Source organism: Sceloporus occidentalis, unplaced genomic scaffold (genome assembly GCF_023333645.1).
Source record: "Sceloporus occidentalis isolate IW3139 unplaced genomic scaffold, rSceOcc1.0.p SCAF_297, whole genome shotgun sequence".
NCBI lineage: Eukaryota > Metazoa > Chordata > Lepidosauria > Squamata > Phrynosomatidae > Sceloporus > Sceloporus occidentalis.
In genome coordinates, this window is record NW_028317277.1 from 129,202 (window position 1) to 150,811 (window position 21,610).

General features: G+C 41.8%; 1 protein-coding gene across 1 annotated transcript; it reads right to left on the reverse strand.

Annotated features, from left to right (window-relative positions):
• Positions 1–2,151: 2,151 nt before the first annotated feature.
• On the reverse strand, positions 2,152–21,561 carry LOC149275155 (large ribosomal subunit protein bL28m-like). The gene is made up of 5 exons (XM_089504934.1): positions 21,274–21,561; positions 19,877–20,029; positions 16,294–16,428; positions 11,023–11,109; positions 2,152–2,250 (listed from the first exon to the last, which is right to left on the reverse strand). The coding sequence occupies exons 1-5, from the start codon at positions 21,559–21,561 to the stop codon at positions 2,152–2,154; spliced, it is 762 nt and encodes a 253-aa protein (XP_089361060.1).
• Positions 21,562–21,610: the final 49 nt, after the last annotated feature.

A 21,610-nucleotide genomic window follows, 5' to 3' on the forward strand; every position in this document is an offset into this window, starting at 1 on the left:
AATCATGTCTTGAAGTTTGATAATATCTCGGGGGGGAAAAAGGTTCTTTCTTGTACTGAATCAAAGATCATACCTAGGGTAGCCATAAAGCCGAGCAAGCTGGTTTGGTACCAGAAGATGACAAAAAAAGCTAAATCAGGAGCTGAGGGCAGGGTCAAAACAGGTCAAAATTGGTAGAGTCCACCAGAAAGCTGCTAGTAGCAGCACAGGACCAAAACACAGAGCAACAGCAGTAGGCTGTATATGCTGCAATGTAAAGGCACAGCCTGAGAGGCTGAGCAGGTATATAACGGGATGGTTAATGCCCAGGAAACCAGGTGCAACAGATAAGGTCATCAGCATATGGTTCTTCTGCTCTGATAGGTGGCTTCTAAAGCCTGCAATAGACATGACACCTGTCAACACTGCCCCGACCCCTACCAGGCTGATATCTGGTACTGAAGGGTCTGTCTCGAAAAGGTTGTGAACCCCTACCCGTATCTGGCTCTCTGGGCCCACTGTGTCCAAAATCTAGGTGGTTGTTTCCTCTGGTGAAGGCAATTCTTAACTCCGGTAGTCCTCTCCAGTATATTCTCCAATTTTTTGCCAAATAGCAAACAAGGGAATGCTGCAAAGTCTGTCGACCAACTCTTGGCTGCAACCGTGGGACTTGCTGAACAAGCAGAGGCCCGTGAATGCTTTTTTTATGTGGATATAAAAAAATTAATCTAATGCCGAGCAAGATTCTTAAGGACTTCTTCCAGGTGAACCCAACACAAAGAATCCTTCTCTGTCTGATGCTGCCATTTTTTATAGACCTGAGGACAGAAGAGGAGGTTAAGTTAATAGCAGCTTTAAATGCATGTCTTATGGCCCCATATGCCTTCTGATCCGTGTGGTCTTGAAGATGAGATCCATCCTCCAAAAGCAATGTAGTTTGACACGTAGCTTTAGCTACAGAAGCATCAACCTTCTGTAACTTTTCAGCCTCTTTCCAAAGGGGAACATCGTCCTAATGCAGCAGGACATGCTATGTTTTTCTCAGGATATTTCCATTCCTCCATGTCACAGGAGGATATGCTTGCTGGGGTAGCAGAAGCCGGCTGCCAAAATATTAAAAAGGTGGAAGCTCATTTTTCATCCAAAACACAAACTCAGACATGAATTCTAATTGATTGAACTGTTCACAGGCCGAGCAAACCTTTAGTGTTAGCCACCACTTTTGGGCCTGGTGTCAGAGCCTCTGGGGTCTTTCTTGAGGACAAGAAAGCATACAAAAAGAAAAAAACCTTCTTGTGCAAAGGGAGGCGACCAAGTAAAACAAAAAAAACAAAAGAGGAAATGGTGTTTCAGGTCTCCAATAATCCACTCAGGGATCAGAAAGGTAAATAACAGCTCACTTGAGAGCCTAGCAGTATGGCACGGTAAATGGGAAATGCCACAAACACGCTTTCCCAGGAGCGTGTAGCGGGAGGGGAATCAGCGACTCTGCCTGGAAAAAAGAACAAAAAGGTAGGGCAGGAACACTGGATATGTGGGAGGGGAGGTGCCTTATTATTCTCTTGCTCCTCATGCTCTACCTCAGATGGATTTTTTTGGAATGTCCAACAAACTAATATAATTGTGTGATGGTCAGGTGTTTATATACAGACTATATGGTCATATAGTGTAACTTCAAGTATCTCTTTTACTAACAGGGGACACGCATTGTATAGCTTTTGTACACCATGATTATAAATAATGGAACTTTGTTTTCCTTTCCATTGTAATCCATCAAAATAAGATTACTCCTACTAAATGTCATAACAACTGCTTCCTCTAAGACATCCTGTCTTGAACATCCCCCCAAAATTAATATACTTGTTAAGTACAGCAAGGGGTATAAACACATTTAAAATGAGGGTGGATGTTTAATACCCCATCACATGAAAGATGATAGATTTTACCTTCAAAACATTTACACGCTCAATAGGATTTTGGTCAACACATAATTTATTAGAGCTTTGCTTGAAGCATAGACAAGTTGACAACAGCATGATTCAGTTTCGTGTTGCAGAGCGTACATCAATGTTCAAGCTCTCGCACAAAGATTGTTTTCTGGGGAAAATAATCCTTCACTAAAAGAGTCTGTGAAAAGGGGTGCTCTACTGTTAAGTGTATAATTTGAAGGAGTTAAGATTTTGTTTCAGTGCCTGAGGTTTCTCCAAGTCTCGGAACTGCCAATTCATGAACAAGCTCATCAACAAATACTTTAAACAGAGGGGTAGGATCCTGTAAGAACACAAAAAGAAATAATGTTACATAAACATAAAGTAGGTATATGTGCTATATATACTTACAATAGATCAGAAGCAGTCACTTTTCATTATCAATTTTTCAAAGTTACAGTGCTTAACTGTCCGAACAATTTATTATTTTTTAAAATTATTTTTATTTAAGCTGATATCATAATATAAAACAAAATCTCAGGTTGCAGCTAGAGTAATACAGTAGACAAAATGTTTACAAGTAAATCAGAGGATTCGCCTACTCCATCTCTTAGACCCTATAAGAAAGTAACTTATTAAACAAGCTTATCTATTTATATTGAAAAGAGAGTGGAAAAAGGAGAGAAAAAACAACCTATTCACAGCTATTGAGAGCTAAAGGGACCCACAACGGAGTATGAGATCCATATATGCTGTAGCATAAGTAAAATATAGCAAAGGATCACCGCAGCTGCTTATTAATGTGAACTCCACTCTGTAGGTAGCAACAATGAACATACAAAAAGCTCTCAATGAGAGAGACAAGGGAAACAGAGGCGTAGGTACTCACTGGATACAAATGTATCACCCTCCATCATAAATGAGAAGAAAGTAGAAACATCAGCCAGGATAATAGTCAAAGCAGTTGTTTTCTTTGTTTCCAGAAACAAGGAGAATCTAGAGATGATTCTAAGTTGACAGCATTTGCCATTGAACAAGTTGTTTTAGGTCCAAGGAAGGGTCACTTTGCTGGAAAAAAGCTGGATCCTTACCCTAAATACCTTAGTTCCTTAAGGTTTAAATGATAACTTTGATCTGGTCCCTTTTCTTGAATAATAAATATATATACACACACACACACATTTCTATGTCTACATTTTTTTAACCCCGCCAATCCCAGGGGTTTTTGGTACCTCAAGTGCAGGAGCAATTTTGCCATTTTAGCGCTATGTCGGTTCACCGATTATTCTCCCTTCCTACGAATAGTGTACCCATGTAAACTATATATTGTTTTTTCAAGGAGAGATAGAGCTTTCTTTTGATACCATTGTTGGATAATTAGCAGAAAATTTAGAATGAGAAATTTAGTAAAAACTAGCGAAAATTAGAAAACACACCTAATTTTTTTTTTTATATATATTTTCCCTCTGAATCCTCTCAAAATATCTGTAAAAACCCTGCAGGGGATATCCGGTCCTCCGATGACCTTCCGGGTGATGTCAGCAGTGACGCGACCCAGAAGGGAACGCCAGATCGCCGTTTAAAAATGTAACAGTTTTCCAGCTTTCGTGCCGAAAGCTGTCACATCATATCGGACAGCAGAAAGCCGGCGATACTGGCTTCTGATGTCAGGGGGGGTTCCTGGCTGTCAAATGACAGCCTGATCTCCCGTGCAGCGGCAAATGGACCACCATCTGGTTCAATCGCAATTGGTGGTTCACTTTACGAATCATTGAAAAAGGAACATGGGAGCTCCCTGAGGAAGTGTCAATTTTAGGGTCCAACACCATATTAAAGTCTCCCCCCAAGATGGTAATACCCTCCTGGAAATCAGCCAGTTTGGACAGGATCGAGGTAACAAAACGGGCTTGGTTACTATTAGGGGCATATATTTGCCATAGTGACTTTATGAGAGCCCACAAAGCCCTTAACAAACATAGCCCTACCCTCAGCATCCTTCCACGTCTCAGAGGGTCGGAAGCGAATGCACTTATGTATGAGGATAGCCACCCCCTTGGTTTTAGAGGAAGGGGAGCTGGACAGAAATGAGTGAATGAAGTGTCTATTTAAAAGAGGGAATTCCCTGTTAGCAGAATAATGCGTTTCTTGCACAAAGGCGATATGTGTCTTAAAGGAGTGGAGAAACGCTAGGAGTTTAGAACGCTGCTGGGGTTTATTGAGGCCTCTGATATTCAACGAGACCAAGTTAAGAGATTGAGGAGCCATACAGAAAAGTGACAGAGCTCTGAGAAGAGCACAGCCGATACCTTGGACCCCTGGGACATGCAAACAAAACAATAAAAGAAAACATAAACCAAACTGTGTGTAGTGTGTGTAACGGGTGGTGCGATGCAAGGGACAACATCCCTAGTAATATTGCTGTAGCAATATGCAGGGTGAGCACGGGGACTGCAAGCAGGCCCAAATCAACCGTCCACACAAGGACAGGAAGGCCCTGGGGGGGGGGTTGCGGAGGAGGGCAAAGAAGGAAAGGACCGGAACGGTCCCTAAAACCAAAGGTGACAGGGAAGAACTATATGTCCCCGTCTACGGGACTGAGACAAGGCATGAATACCGCTTAGGGGAGGAGAACCCGAGAGCCGATGTAACGGCCAAAGAGCACTGAGCGCCCTGCAGGCAAGTAACATAAATGTGTAAAAGGAGAAAAAGGAAAAAGAAAACAGTGTGATGTGACTGAGAGCACCGCTGAGGCCGGTGAGAGTCAGACCCCCACAAACATCTGGGGCCCCAACCTGGCAGGGAAAAGGGAACTGCCCAGTCGTGGCGGAGCGGATGTGAATAGTGTAGTGTGGTGTACGAGGGACGGCGCGTGTATAACGAAAAACCGGGATGATCGAGCGAGGAACTAAAAATACAGGAAAAACAAGAGAAAATTGCCGAAGTCCGAAAAGTCTAGTAGACAATGTCCAGAGCGCCTCACCCACGGGGTGCGTAAGAGCACAGACGCAGGTACAGAGATGACACCAACTCACCACCCGGACCGGCGGAGAACCCCAATCGAAGAGCGTCAGCAAGCCAGGACGCAGGAACTCAGCGGAGGACGAAAATCTGGAAGCGAAGCTATTCACTCAAGGGTCTCCATCGGCCTGCGTCGCTGTAGTCGTGGCCCGTCGAGTCCTCTTCCGACGATGCACCGGAGCCGTCCAGGATTTGGCAGGTTCGGTGAGCTGCTCCGGAACCTCGATGGAAAGTTCCCAATCCGGAAGGCGAATGGCTGGAAGATCAAGGTGAGTAAGAAAAAACTCCAGGTCGCTGTGGTGACGAAGGGTAAGGACATCCTTGTCCTTGCGGGCAATGAGGACGAACGGGAAGCCCCACTGGTACGGTATATTCGCTGCACGTAACGCTGCTGTAACGGGTTTGAGAGCTCGACGTTTCTGCAGGGTGATTGGGGAAAGGTCTTGAAAAATCTTGATCTGTTCTCCCTCGAAATCCAAGTCGCCCGACAGGTGACACGCCTTCAGTACAGCCTCCTTAACGGAATACTCGTGCAAACAGCATACCACATCCCTCGGTGGTGCCGAAGGGGGGCCTCTCGGACGAAGTGCCTGGTGGGCTCTGTCGAACTGTATCGGGGTGTCGTCAGGCTGCTGGAGAAGCTTATTAAATAGGGTTTGCAGCGTCTTGCGGACGTCAGCAGCCGAGACCGATTCGGGTAGGCCTCTGATGCGCAGGTTGTTGCGCCTTCCCCTGTTATCCAGGTCCTCAAGCTGTCTGTGTAGGGCAGTAAAAAGTTCTAAGTGATCTCGGTGCATAGCAGACAAGGCATCGACCGCCTCGCAGGTCTTGATATGGTCTTCCTCCAGCGTAGCAACACGGTCACCAAAATGTTGAACATCTTGCTTGATCGCGGTGAGATCAGCCAGAACACCTTGTAAGGCCTGGTCCAAGGCGGCATCGATCACCGAGACCAGATCCGCCTTCGTGGGTAGCTGCTTCAGGGCGTCTTGCCAGGTAAGTGACACCGCCGGAGGATCTGGAAGCGTGGCATACCAACCATATACAAAGCAGGAATAGGGACTTGTAAGGATGGGTAATTATGATTGCAAATATTTTTTTCCACATATATTAATATACTTTTGGTGGGCTTTTTTTTTTTGTTCAACTAATTAAGCGCTGTATCTATCACAATAACGTTCCTGTAATATATAAATATTGTTATTTAATTATTCTGTCCAATTTTGGTGTGTTACTTTTAATAAAACAATCAATAACAATAATATATTTAACAGCAATCACACTCCTATCATGCCCAGGAAGCTAGTACATGCTAGAACCTGGGCATGATAGGAGTGTGATTACAGGCTCCCTATGCCATGCTCCCCCCCCACACACACTTACACATCCATCACACACATACTCATTCACAAACATTAATTCACTCATTCACAGATACTCATTCATTCCCTTAATCACGCATACTTGCTCATACAACCTGCGACCAACACGCAGGTAAGCAGTCTGGCCCCTGCGGACGGCCATTTTTTGAAAAAAAATTCTGCATTTTGCCGATAATGCCCTTTTTGGACGATATATTTCGGTCACATATATATAGGTGCATCAACACAAGGAGGGTTAAATAAAAGGCTGGGTCTGTTTTTATATTTTTAAGACAGGCACAATAGAACAAAACATTAGGGCTGCAACTAACGATTATTTTCATAATCGATTAGTTGGCCGATTATTTTTTCCATTAATCGATTAATCGGGTAAAAAAAAAAATATGCAAATTTTTCGTTTATTTTAAATAAAAACGTATAATTTACAATGGCATTTCACGATTCGCCTTCTTATTTTACTAACATAATAATTAAAGCTATATTTTAACAAGAACTCAAAAAATACCAAAAAAAGCTTTACTAGTAAATATTCATGTAAACTATTTTTGCCCAGTTATGCACATCTCACCCCCAGCTTGCCTCTCTGTCCCAGAAATGCATATCAGGAGGGGTATAAGGCATATCAGGGGACAGAGTGGCATATAGGAGGTATAAGGGGATACCTCCTATATGCCACTCTGTCCCCTGATATGCATTATACCCCTCCTGATATGCATTATAGCCCCCTATATGCCACTGATATGCCACTTTGTCCCCTAATATGCCACTGTGCCCCCTGATATGCCTTATAGCCCCATATATGCCACTGTGCCCTCCTGATATGCCTTATAGCCCCCTATATACCTTTACCCTTGATATGCCACCATGCCCCGATATGCCTTTTACCCCTATATGCCACTGAGATGCCACTGTGCCCCCTGATATGCCTTATAGTGCCTTCATGCCACTGTCCCCCCTGATACACCTTATAGCGCCTTCATGCCACTGTCCCCCCTGATACACCTTATAGCCCCTTTATGCCACTGTCCCCCCTGATATGTCTTATAGCCCCTTTATGCCACTGTCCCCCCTGATACACCTTATAGCGCCTTCATGCCACTGTCCCCCCTGATACACCTTATAGCCCCTTTATGCCACTGTCCCCCGATATGCCTTATAGCCCCTTTATGCCACTGTGCCCCCTGATATGTCTTATGCCCCCCCGATATAAGAAAAACTGACATCACTAAAATTGTTTTTTATATTTATATTTATTAAATATAGACAAAAAAAATACACAATACAATATAAATATATATAAATATATGGACAATAAATCAAATATTATAGACATAAATAAAAAAACACAAATGCACATAATTAATAGATCCCGCAAAAATTCTACCTGCCCCACCAGGGGTTAATATATCAACAGAAGAAACACAGGGCAAATGAGCATAAAAATAAAGATAATACTTACCCAGTGCTGCTTACTTGTCCTGTTTTTCTTCTGTTGATATATTAACCCCTGGTGGGGCAGGTGGAAGTGGCAGCGAGATGAAGTACCGGAGGTTGCGCACATCGCCCACTTAAATCCAAATCCCCTGCAGGCGCTGCAGCGGGACCTGGATCCTCTCCGGCAGCCGGTAGGGGTCTGTGTGATGCGCGCAGACAGCCGCTTCTCCCCTCCGCTTCCGTTGGGGCTTCCATGATGGAAGCCGCACCGGAAGGTCACATGACGCCGGGTTCAGTAATAGAAGCCCCGGCGGAAGTGGAGGGGAGAAGCGGAGGATGTCTGTGTGTTTTGCACAGACCCTCACCGGGTGGCAGAGAGGATCCAGGTCTCCTGCAGCTTTGCGGGGGGTCTGGATTCTACAGTTATAATCCGATCTCTGTTTGAGATCGGATTATAGAAGGACGGGAGTTTTTCAGAGCGTTTGCTCTGAAAAACATAATTTTATAAATCGATAAAAATCGATTCAACTAATCGATTATGAAAATCGTTGACAACGATTTTCATAATCGATTATCGATTTTATCGATTCGTTGTTGCAGCCCTAAAAAACCTATAAAACCACAAAATCGTTGGTCTTATGAGCGCTAACTACCGTATTTGCTCGACTATAAGACAAGGTTTATTTTAGAGCAAATGCTCTGAAAAATAACCATTGTCTTATATTCGAGGTCATCTCCTAATCAGACCTCAAATAGAGATCTCACTACAAGACTAAGATCCAGATCCCCTAAAGCGCTGCAGGGGACCTGTATGCTCCTCACTGGCAGTCGGTGGAGGTCTGTGTGATGCTGGCACTTCTGCCGGGGCTTCTATGACGGAGCACTGGCGTCACATGCCCTTCTGGTGCTCATTCATAGAAGCCCCGGCGGACGTGCCGGCAGGATGTCCACCGGCTGCCCCACAAGACACGAAGAAATCTGAAGCACGGGGAGAAGTCTATTGAAGCACTGGTAAGTTGGGGGAGGGTAAGACTGGCATATGGGGGGGTATAAGGGCTTTCTAGAGGCAGAATGGCACATAGGGGGTTAAAAGGAATATCAGGGAGGCAAAGTGGCATATAGGGGGTATGTGACAGAATTACCGGTCATACAGGGCCCCAAGGTACTCAGAGATGGCTCCAGCCTGGCTGTCAAACAAAGATAGCACAGGTAGGAACTCCATTGTTTAACTAATCCCATCAATAGGATTGCTGCCAGGGGAATTAAAGGTTGGGTTGAATACATGTATCTGTTAATTTACGTTAATTAAGTTCTGTGGATATACGAGTCTATGTTTTACAACAATAAACTGTTCATTCCTGCTGTATTCAATTCAAGGTAGTTGTGTCTACTTATTGGGTACACATAACAGGGTTCCAAGGTGTGCATGCTGACTGGTGCTGGAAGTGATTTCTGGGACAACAGGAGTTGTCTTATAATCAAGCAAATACGACAACAGGAGTTGTCTAATAAACCAAGGATTTTGTGTTTTTATGTGTTTTGTTCTATTGTGCCCATCTTAAAAATATAAAAACAGACAGGAGGATACATCTGGGTTATCTCTGGGAGTTACTACAGCTCACTTGGTGAACCCGTTATAGGGAGGAAGAGTGGCATATAGGGGGGTATAAGGCATTACTGGGGGCAGAGTGGCATATAAGGGGGTATAACGTATATCTGGGGAAGCAGATTGCATAACTGGGGGCAGGTTGGCAAATAAAAGGAAATAAAAACAAAATGAATTTTTCTCAATCATAGTTTTTAGTAAATATGAAAAAATTGTTTACATGTAACTTAATATTTACTAGTAAAACTTTTTTCTTATAGGGTAGTCTTATATTCAGGCTTTTTTCCTAATTTAATATTCACATTTTGGGGGGTAGTCTTATAATTAGGGTCATCTCATAATCGAGCAAACACGGTAAACAAAGTTCTCCAACCTAACTGCGGTTAGACAGCTTATCCGTTAACAACAAAACAAGCTACATGTAGCATCAGCACTCAATAATTTAGCAGCTCTTTCCCTCTGCTCTCAGGGAGCCTAATGATCTCTCTCTCTGTTGAGACTAGGAGGCTATTTAACTGCCTCTCCCATTAATTAGTGAATGCAGGCGAGTACTAGTGCGGGTGTGCTAGAATCCCCAGACTGGATTGCCACCTGCCATTCCTCTGCTGCTCATAAACTGTGGAGTGGAGCACTGGCCCAACCTACTCTCTAAGTGCTCCACCCAAGGGACAAAAACCACAATTTATCATGGAAGCAAAATTCTAAACATCTCCCTGGGGCTCATAAAAACTAATGAGGGTTGCCACCCTGCAAAATATAAGGGGATATATACACTCCCTCCGTTATTAACCCATGCTTTCTGTCACTATAGAGGTAAAGGTATGCAGAATACCATCTTTGAACGCACAACAGATCGAACTTTGACGCAGATGGGCTACAGCAGCAGCACTCCACACCGGGTGCCACTCCTGTCAGCTAAGAACAGGAAACTGAGGCTACAATTTGCACAGGCTTGCCAAAATTGGACAATGGAAGACTGGAAGAACGTTGCCTGTCTGATGAGTCTCGATTCCAGCTGAGACATCTCAATCCAATACAGCACCTTTGGGATGTGGTGGAACGGGAGATTCACTTCATGGATGTGCAGCCAACAAATCTGCAGCAACTGCATAATGCTATGTCCATATGGGCCAAAATCTCTTATTCCAGTTGGCAAACTTGTAGAAAGTATGCCACAAAGAATGAAGGCAGTTCTGAAGGCAAAAGGGGGTCCAACCCGGTACTAGCAAGGTGTACCTAATAAAGTGACCAGTGAGTGTATACACACACAGTTGTGATCAAAAGTTTGCATACCCTTGGAGAATTGGCAATATTTGTAGCATTTTTAAAGAAAACATGAGTGAGCAGGGAAAACCCATTTCTTTTATTTCTTACGGATTCATATTCAACTGTAGGTTATAACAGAATGGCACAATCATAAAACATGGCAACAAAGAAAAAAAAAAATGAAATGACCCCTGTTCCAAAGTCTTAGTTCTTAATACTATGTGTTGTTTCCTTTAGCATCAATGACAATGCTCAGTCTTTTGTAATAGTTGTCTATGAGGCCCCACATTCCTGCAGGTGGCATAGTTGCCTATTCGGCATGGCAAAATGCCTCCAAGTCATGCAACATCTTCCATGAACCGAACATTTGAGATCCCCCCCACTCTAGAATTTAACATATTACACTTACCTTCTTTTCCAGTAATCTCTGTTTTTCAACAGCTTCTTCTAAACTAAGTCCTACCCACTCTGCTTCCTCCTTTGGGATTTCAAATTTCTGAAACACAAATTAAATATTTCTGGTATTTTGTCTCTAGAAGGGTATACATACATATACATAACTGAAATGACATGCACGAAAGTCTTTATTATTCATTTGTCATTGGAATTAAATACAATGATGTATATTTTTACTCTTCCTCTATACTACATATGCAAATTTTCCCTCATGCTAGGTGGGGCATACATTATGGCCCAATAATGGTGCACATTGCTTTATGCCTCATCCTTCATAACCAATAACTCATACCACAAAAGCATACATACAGTATACACACAGGCAAGAAAAAGTAAATTAAACCTTTACCAGGAATTACCTGGTCTTTTGTATGAATTGTTCACAAAATGTGATCTGATCTACAGCTAAGTAACAAGTATAGACAAACACAACACGCTTAAGCCAATCACACACAAACAGTCACAGTGCTGGTGGGTAAAGTAAGTAGACCCTTAGATTTAATAACTGGCAGCAATAATCTGAAACATGCTCTTCCAGTACCTGCAGATCAGACCTGCACAGAATTCAGGGGACATTTCCAGTCATTCTTCCTCACAGAATTGCTTAAGCTCAGCCATATTGCTAGTTCATTTGGTGTGAACAGCTCTCTTGGGGTCATTCCACAGCATCTCTAATGGGTTATGGTCTGGGCTGTGACTGGGCCACACCAAATGGGTTTTTTTATTGAAGCCATTCTGTAGCAGATTTACTTTGATATTTAGGGTCAATGTCCTGCTGCATCAGCCTACCGAGCTTCAGCTGGTAGACAGCCATCCTGACATTATCACGTACGACACCTTGGCAAACTTGGGAATCCACTGTCCCCTCCATGAGGGCATGCTGTGAAGGCCCTGAGGCTGCAAACCATCCCCAAATCATAATGCTCTATTCAGCACTGGGATGGTCTTCATGTTGCTATGCGGTGCCTTCTTTTATGTCATACCCGAACAATTCAACCTTATTTTCATCAGTCCACACAATATTTTCCCAATAGCCTTGGAGTGTCAAGGTTATTTTTGGCACACGTAAAAAAAAAAAACAACAAAAAACAAACAACATTGCTGTGCGCCTGTGAAGCAGAGGCTTCAGGCTTGGTTTCCTGCCATTGACTCCATGCCTGTTCAATGTTTTGTGTATGGTAGACTCTTGAACAGGGATGTTACCCAGTTCCAATGATTTATTCAAGCTTTTAGCTGTTACTCTAGGGTTCAATTTTACCTCATTATGCATTCTGGGTTGTGTCTTTGAGGAATCTTGGCTGGTTGCCCACTTCTAGGGAGAGTAGCCACAGTAATAAATAATCTCTATTTATAAACAATTTGTTTAAATGTGGAATACTGAATTTGCAATGTCTTTGAGATTACTTTGTAACCCTTCCAGTTCTATTTAGAACAATTCTTGATCCTGAGATTTCTTTTTTGTGAGGCATGGTGCAGATGCTTCTAGAGAATAGCAAAGTCAAAATGTTTTGAGTGTTTTTAATGTCAACATAGCTCTAACACACACCTCCAATCTTGTTTCATTGACTGGACCCCAAGTTTGCCAACTCTTGACTTCAACTAGTTTGTTGTGGTCTAGAGGTCCACATGCTTTTTCCAACCCACACTTTGAATATCCAAACAATGTATTCAAGATGGGCAAGAACAATACAATAATTTATGTGTTATTAGTTAAAACAGATTGTGTTTGTTTATTACTGTAACTTAGATTAAGATCATATTATATTTTAAGACAAATTTACAGTGGATACAAAAAGTCTACACACCCCTGTTAAAATGCCAGGTTCTTGTGATGTTAAAGAATGAGACAAAGATAAATCATGTCAGAACTTTTTCCACCTTTAATGTGACCTATAACGTGAACAATACAATTGCAAAACAAACTGAAATCTTGGAGGGGAAACCCCCCCCCCTCAAAATAACCTGGTTGCATAAATGTGCACACCCTATTATAACTGGGGCTGTGTTCAGAATTAACCAATCACATTCATATTAAATAGAAGTCCTTACACACCTGCCATCATTTAAAGTGACTGATTAATCACAAATAAAGTTCAGCTATTCTAGTAGGATTTACCTGACATTTGCTTAGTTGCATCTCGGAGAAAAAGCCATGGTCGGCAGAAAGCTTCTAAAGCATCTGAGGGATCTCATTGTTTTAATTTCCAAAGTAGTGCTGCAACTAACAATTATTTTCATAATCGATTAGTTGGTCGATTATTTTTTCGATTAATCGGATAAAAAAATGAATTAAAATAATTTAAACAAACAGGATGTTAAAAACAAACAGCAGAATAAAAACTTTGATAAAAATGCATTTCTTGTTTTTATTTCCCAACCTGCCCCCCCAGTTAAGCACATTTGAGCCCAGGATTGCCACACTGCCTCCCAGATATGCCACTCCACCCTCCCACATATGCCTTATACCCCCTGATACGCCACTTTGTCCTCCCCTGATATGCCACACTGCCCTCTGATATGCCACACTGCCCTCCCCACATATGCCTTATATACCCTATATGCCTTATACTCCCAGATATGCCACTCCGCCCTCCCCACATATGCCTTATATCCCCTATATGCCACTGTGCCCCCTGATATGCCTTATACCCCCAGATATGTCACTCCGTCCTCCCCAGGTATGCCGTATACCCCCAGATATCCCATAGTGCCCTTATGGATTCACAGACTTGTTCGCAGCACAATACTTTTATAAATAAATACAGGATTAATCTTCACTGCCCTCAGGATTTAGATTCCCCTTAGTTGCCCCCTTTACCTCTAATTGCACCTTAACTTTATTAAATTAGTTAAATTAACCCTCAGTCCTCAGCATTAAATTAACCCTAAACACCCCATCAACCACAACTGTCCCTAAATTAACCCTAAACACCCCATCAACCATAACTACCCCATCACCCACAACTGCCCCAAATTAACCCTAAACACCCCATCAACCACAACTGTCCCTAAATTAACCCTAAACACCCCATTAACCATAGCTGCTCCTAAATTAACCTTGAGCATCCCATTAACCATAACTGCCCCTAAATTAACCCCCACATCCCCTAACTTTAAGCAGCCCAAATAATTTTTTTACTCACAGTTAGATGAGTGTCACAGCCATGTGGATGCTATAAGGGGCGGGGCCAATCTGCCCCTGACTGCAGGGAGGGACTGGAAGAATGAAATGTGTGGGCCAATCGATACTAGGGGGTCTTACTAATGTAAGAGTTAAACATTTCAAACTTTTAGACTTCTTATACCTTGATAAATTCCTTCAGTTTTCATATGGAGAATAAAAATAATGCTTAATTCCTCAATCCAGACTCATGGCCACCTATCATAGCACAGAATAGTGATATATATATTCCATAACACTCATCAAGTGGAAATATTTAGAACATGCCACACAATAAAACAATTATACATTTATACATTTTCTGGTACCAGACATGTAGGCAAACAAATCATCAACATGGTAGATTGAAGTAGCTGTTTTGTATAAACTACTTGTAAAACTCCACATAAATGCTATCATTGGCATATTAAGTGTAACACACACACACAGGGAGGGACTGGACGAAGGGGGCGGGGCCAATCGGCAGTGACTGCAGGGAGGGACTGGTAAGTAGTAACTGCTCTGCTGGCCTGCTGTGAGTCACACTGAAACAGATTATAAAACGAGTGCTATTTTTCAGAGCATTTGCTCTGAAAAAACCCTCATTTTATAATCGATAAAAATCGATTCAACTAATCGATAATGAAATTCGTTGGCAACGATTTTCATTATCGATTATTATCGATTAGTTGTTGCAGCCCTATTCCAAAGCATTAGATATACCATGGAACACAGTGAAGACAGTCATCACCAAGTGGAGAAAATATGGAACAACAGTGACATTACCAAGAACTGGACGTCCCTCCAAAATTAATGAAAAGACGAGAAGAAAACTGGTTAGGAAGGCTTACAAGAGGCCTACAGCAACATTAACGGAACTGCATGAATTTCTGGCAAAGACTGGCTGTGTGCTACATGTGACAACAATCTCCCATATTCTTCATATGAATGGGCTATGGGGTAGTGTGGCAAAACGGAAGCCTTTTCTTACAAAGAAAAATACCAAAGCCCGGCTGAAGTTTGCAAAAAAACCCCCCAAAAAAATAAACATCAAGTCCCCTAAAAGCACGTGGGAAAACGTGTTATGGTCTGATGAAACCAAGTTTGAACTTTTTGGCCATAATTCCAAAACGTATAGTGGTGGCAGCATCATGCTTTGGGGCTGTCTTTCTTCAGCTGGAACCGGGGTCTTAGTCACGGCGGAGGGAATTATGAATAGTTCCAAATACCAGGCTATTTTGACACAAAACCTTCAGGCATCCATTAGGAAGCTGAAGATGAAGAGAGTTCAACTTTTAGCACGACCCAAAGAACACATCCAAAACCACAAAAGCATGGCTTCACCTGAAGAAGATTGACGTTTGTGATCACCCAGCCAGAGCCCAGACCTGAATCCAATTGAACATCTGTGGGGTGATCTGAAGGGCTGTGCACAGGAGGTGTCCTCGCAATCTGACAGATGTGGAGTGATTTTGCAAAGAAGAATGGGCAAATATTGCCACGTCAAGATGTGCCATGCTAATAGAATCCTACCCAAAAAGACTGATTGCTGTAATAAAGCCCAAAGGTGCGTCAGCAAACTATTAGTTCAAGGGTGTGCACATTTATGTAACCAGGTTATTGCAAGGTTCCCCCCCTTAAAGATTTCAGTTTGTTTTGCAATTGAGTTGTTATAGGTCACATTAAAGGTGGAAAAAGTTCTGTCTCGTTCTTTAACGTCACAAGAACGTGGCATCGCAATGGGGTGTGTAGACTTTTTATAACGACTGTATATATAAATGCCAAAGATTTACTTACTTCTTCTTGCCACTAAAGGCTATTGTGATGGAAATTATATCGGTTTGGAGAGCCGACATGACTATCCCGTTAAAAAATGTCCTTATAAAAAGCCACTGCAGTTAAACATAATGCCATTAGCCAGTGTTATATATCTATTCAAATCAACAAATTAAAACCTTTATGCCGTTTTATACAGGCAAACTATGAAAATGTGTTAAGCACAAGCCTACAATGAAAGCAGTACCAACTAGAGTTGTAACAGTTTCAAAAGTAATTTAAACTAACTTTATATTTGCTGTAGATCTTTTCTCTTTTGGCTGGATCATTGGGATGGAGACTTGGGTCCTTTGAGGCAAGACGTAAAAGCATTGCTCTCTTTAAATCCATTCCTAGTTTTGAGTTTAAATCCTCCTTTGGAGTCTAAAAAAATAATAATCAAAAAAAGATACAAAACATGACAAAAATTGAGCCAACGTAATATAAAAATGGTTAAATATACACAAAGTACATCAAACAGATAAGGCCAAAAGTTGTAATTATGTAAGGCAGGGGTGCCAAAGTCTTTGTTCTACAGTGGCCCACCTCGATGTCCGGTGGGCCTCTTTTGGCCCACGGACCACATGCTGGAAACCCCTGATGTAAGGTCTTATTTAAAACATGGGTTAGGACTGCCTACATATTGAACTTTCTTCACAGGCCCAGTATGTTAGCAGGACCATACATGACCAATGGACACAAGCAACAATTTTTATAACCTCTGAACGCCAATACCCTCATATAATCAAAGCCCTGATTCACACATACCCAACTCCTTCTGCAGATTAAATTACATATTTTCACGATTAAAATGGTATTTGACCTCTGTCAGTAACTTAGTTCTATATGCTTTTGCATTGTATAGCAATAGTGACTTCTAGAATAGCAGTACAGGAAGCTGAAATGTTATACTACACCTATATCTAGCTATATGAAGCACTAAAAAGCTATCGGGAAAAAAATAAAATATGTAAAAATCAGATAAAAGCAGCAAAAGTGGAGACAGAAAGACTCATTGCCAAAGAGAGTAAGACAAACCCCAAAATGTTCTTTAACTATATAAATAGTAAAAAGGTTAAAAATGAAAGCGTTGGCCACTTAAAAAGTAATGAGGGAGAAGTTATAGACGGGGATCAGGAAAAAGCTAATCTATTAAATATATTCTTCTCTGCTGTATTCACAGAGGAAAATGAAATGCCAGGTAATATACAGCAGGATGAGATAACTGCCCCAGTACATGTCGCCTGTCTAACCCAGGAAGAAGTGCAGTGCCGCCTAAAAAAAATCAAAATAGACAAATCACCAGGTCCAGATGGCATTCACCCCCGCGTTCTAAGGGAGTTAAGTAATGTAATAGACAGACCCCTATTTCTAATATTCAAGGACTCTATAGTGACAGGGTCTGTTCCCCAGGACTGGCGCATAGCAAATGTGCCAATATTCAAAAAGGGGACAAAAAGTGACCCGGGGAATTATAGGCCTGTTAGTTTAACTTCTGTTGTGTGTAAACTGTTTGAGGGTTTCCTAAGAGATGCTATTTTGGAGTATCTCAATGAAAATAAGTGTATGACTCCATATCAGCATGGGTTTACAAGGGACCGGTCCTGTCAAACTAACCTGATCAGCTTTTATGAGGAGGTGAGCTCAAGACTGGATCGGGGTGAATCGCTGGATGTCGTATATCTTGATTTTTCCAAAGCATTTGATACGGTGCCACATAAAAGGCTGGTACATAAAATGAGAATGCTTGGGCTGGGGGAGAACGAGTGTATGTGGGTAAGTAACTGGCTCAGTGATAGGAAACAGAGGGTGGTTATTAATGGTACATACTCTGAGTGGGTTACTGTTGCTAGTGGGGTACCACAGGGGTCAGTTTTGGGTCCTATTCTTTTTAATATATTTATTAATGACCTTGTAGAGGGATCGTATAGTAAAGTATCAATCTTTGCAGACGATACTAAGCTCTGTAACGTGGTTAACACAATAGAGGACAGTGCACGATTACAAATGGATCTGCATAGGTTGGAGGTTTGGGCTGGGATGTGGCAGATGAGGTTCAACACAGATAAATGTAAGGTTATGCACATGGGGAAGAAAAATCCAGGCTGGGAATATGTATTAAATGGGAAAACACTGGGGACGACTGACATGGAAAAGGACTTAGGAGTTTTAGTTAACAGTAAATTTACCTGTAGCGACCAGTGTCAGGCAGCTGCTGCTAAGGCAAATAAAATCATGGGGTGCATCAAAAGGGGCATAGATGCCCACGACAAGGAAATAATTCTACCCCTGTACAAGTCACTAGTCAGACCACACATGGAATACTGTGTACAGTACTGGGCACCAGTGTACAAGAAAGATATAGTGGAGCTGGAGAGGGTTCAAAGACGGGCAACCAGAGTAATAAGGGGAATGGGAGGACTACAGTACCCAGAAAGATTATCAGAATTAGGGTTATTTAGTTTGGAAAAGACGGCTTAGGGGGGATTTAATAACTATGTATAAATATATAAGGGGACAGTACAGAGATCACTCCCAGGACCTATTTATACCCAGGACTGTATCTATAACAAGGGGACATCTTCTACGGTTGGAGGAAAGAAGGTTTCTACACCAGCACAGACGGGGGTTCTTTACAGTAAGAGCGGTGAGATTATGGAACTCTCTGCCAGAGGAAGTGGTTATGGCAAACTCAATAAAAGAGTTCAAAAGGAGCCTGGACGTGTTTCTTGAAAGCAATAATATTACAAGTTATGGATATTAGATTAATAGGGACAGAACGTTGATCCAGGGATTTATTCTGATTGCCATATTTGGAGTCGGGAAGGAATTTTCCCCCTGGTATGGGGCAATTGGCATCTGCTTCATAAGGGTTTTTTTGCCTTCCTCTGGATCAACACAGTAGGGACACAATATGTATATAGGTTGAACTTGATGGACTTTGGTCTTTTTTCAACCTTATGAACTATGTTACTATGTATAAAATTTGCAATTCCACCATTACAAATCCTTGCCTTTATAGAATTTAAACATTCTAACATTCTACACCATCTCAAAAAGGACAGCACTTGGATAAATATAAAAATAATAATTTTTATACATATAAAGACAAACAAGAAATACAAAATACAGTCGATAAAAACAAGATACACAATATAAAATATACATAAACAATATCCTCACAATTAAATATAAATATACAAATGGATAGATAAATCCAACAGTGGTATAGTAGTCATCCTGCCCCACCAAGGGTTAAACAATATATAGGAAAAATTATATATATATATATATATATATATATATATATATATATATAGCAAAATATATATAAAAAAGACCTACCACCGAGATGACTGTGCCTGGCAGGTGCCAAAAACACAAGCAGGACGCGTTTCATAAGAACTTCCTCAGCTGCAATGTGCGCACACATTCTAATTTAAACTTTAAGTGTGGCAACCTAAAGTTTTCTGTCTGAATGGAATGCTGCTTCTGGATAGAGTATAGCATTCACTGTCTATGCTCAACAGCAGTTATTAGTAGTAGAAAATGACACTGTTTCTTTATATTAAATGGGTTTGTATGTTACTTCGAACCTCACTGCTGATAAATTAGGGTGTTCAAACATTCCAAGTTTCAAAGGCTTGTACAGATGGTATCAAGCTGAAATACTTGCTCCTACTGACAAGGGGATAGTCCTGGCTATTAGTAGAGTGCCTGATTTCCCATGCACCAGCAGAGACATATCCCTGTTGATTCACAACAGCACCCAGAACAAAGTTTGTGTGTACCTAAATGTTTAAAAAAAAAAAAAAAAAAAAATACCGCTTACCTTTAGAACATAAAAGTCAAATCCATAAGCAGCATCAATCAAGTCAAGTGTTCTCATTGTAACTGGGATAGAAAAAGTCTTGTCCAATATCTCACTGTGCAGATCTCTTACGAAAAGCTGAGGCTTCCAAACCTTCTTTACCCTAGTAGAAAGCTATACGTTGTTTCGAAAGAAAATCAATTATCAAGTTAGTATTGAAATAATCATATACTGGGTGGAGAGTATCTGCCTTTAACAAGTACTTGTCTTGGACAGTTATTTTACCAGCGCTACAAATAACCATGCATGTCTTGGTGCAAATTTAGGGCCTTAGTTCTAAACTAAATATATATATATAAATAAATATATATACACACACACACACACACCGTATTTGCTCAATTATAAGACGACCCTGATTATAAGACCCCCAAAATCTGAATATTTTTTTTTTTTTAAGAAAAAGCCTGAATATAAGGCGACCCTATAGGAAAAGTTATACCAGTAAATGTTAATTCATGTAAACTATGTGAACAATTTGTTTTTAATAAAAGCTATGATTGAGAAAAATATTTTGTTTTTATTTCCTTTTTTTTTTTCAACCTGCCCCCCCAGTTATGCACATCTGCCCCCTGGCTTGCCACTCTTCCCCAGAAATCCCTTATACCCCCTATATGCCACTGTGCTCCATGATATGCCTTTTAACCCTCTAAATGCCACTGTGCCCCATGATATGCCTTTTCACCCCCTATCTGCCACTCTGCCTCCAGAATTGCCTTATACCCCTATATGCCACTCTGGCACTTAGGGAGTTAAAAGGCATATTATGGGGCAGAGTGGCATATAGGGAGGTATAGGGCATTTCTGGAGGCAGAGTGGCATTAAGGGGGTTAAAAGGCATTTCATAGAGCACTCTGCCTCCAGAAATGCCTTATGCCCCCATTTAACACTCCCTCCCGCGATTCGCGTAGACAACTTCCGCTGCAGCCGGGAGGAGGTGTGGTTCGCAGCGGGGGTTGTCTGCGTCCATCGCACAGACCTTCCCCGGCTGTCAGAGATCACGGGGAACTCTGATCTCTGACAGCCGGGGAAGGTCTGCGCGATGGACGCAGACAACCCCGCTGCTAAGCACCGGGGACTCCGAAGTACCGGTGTGTGTGTGTGTGGGGGGGGGCGACGACAGGAGGATCCAGGTCCCCTGCATCGCTGCGGGGGATCTGGATCTTAGTCTCATAGTCAGACCTAGTTGAGGTCTGATTATAAGACGACCCCGATTATAAGACGAGGGGTATTTTTCAGAGCATTTGCCATTGTCTTATAATCGAGCAAATACGGTATATAGTGTGTTAGAGTTATAAATTGCAGATGGTAAGTTTTACCCTTTACTAAATATAAATTTTAATTCTGGCATATTCTACCTTATCGTTATTGGCATATCGAAAACCACTGATCCATCCTTCACCTCCCCAAAGACCTTCATCTGCTTGTGGAGGAAAATACGGAACCACTGGGACATCTTGAACACGTTCTCTCTGCCGTGATTTGGGGTTTAGTCTATACTTCTGTCCATGGGGTTTCCAGTGCACAGGGGTTGGTTTCTGAGTTTCCTGCAAAGAGCGCAGGTAGTGAGCAGGTAGCCGTGAATAGATACCTTCCTTAAGCTTCAGGCTTTTCCAGATGGCAGGTGGATACTTATGGAGTGGCATCACTTTTGGTTCCCCTACAATTGATAAAATCCAAAAAAAATATAACATT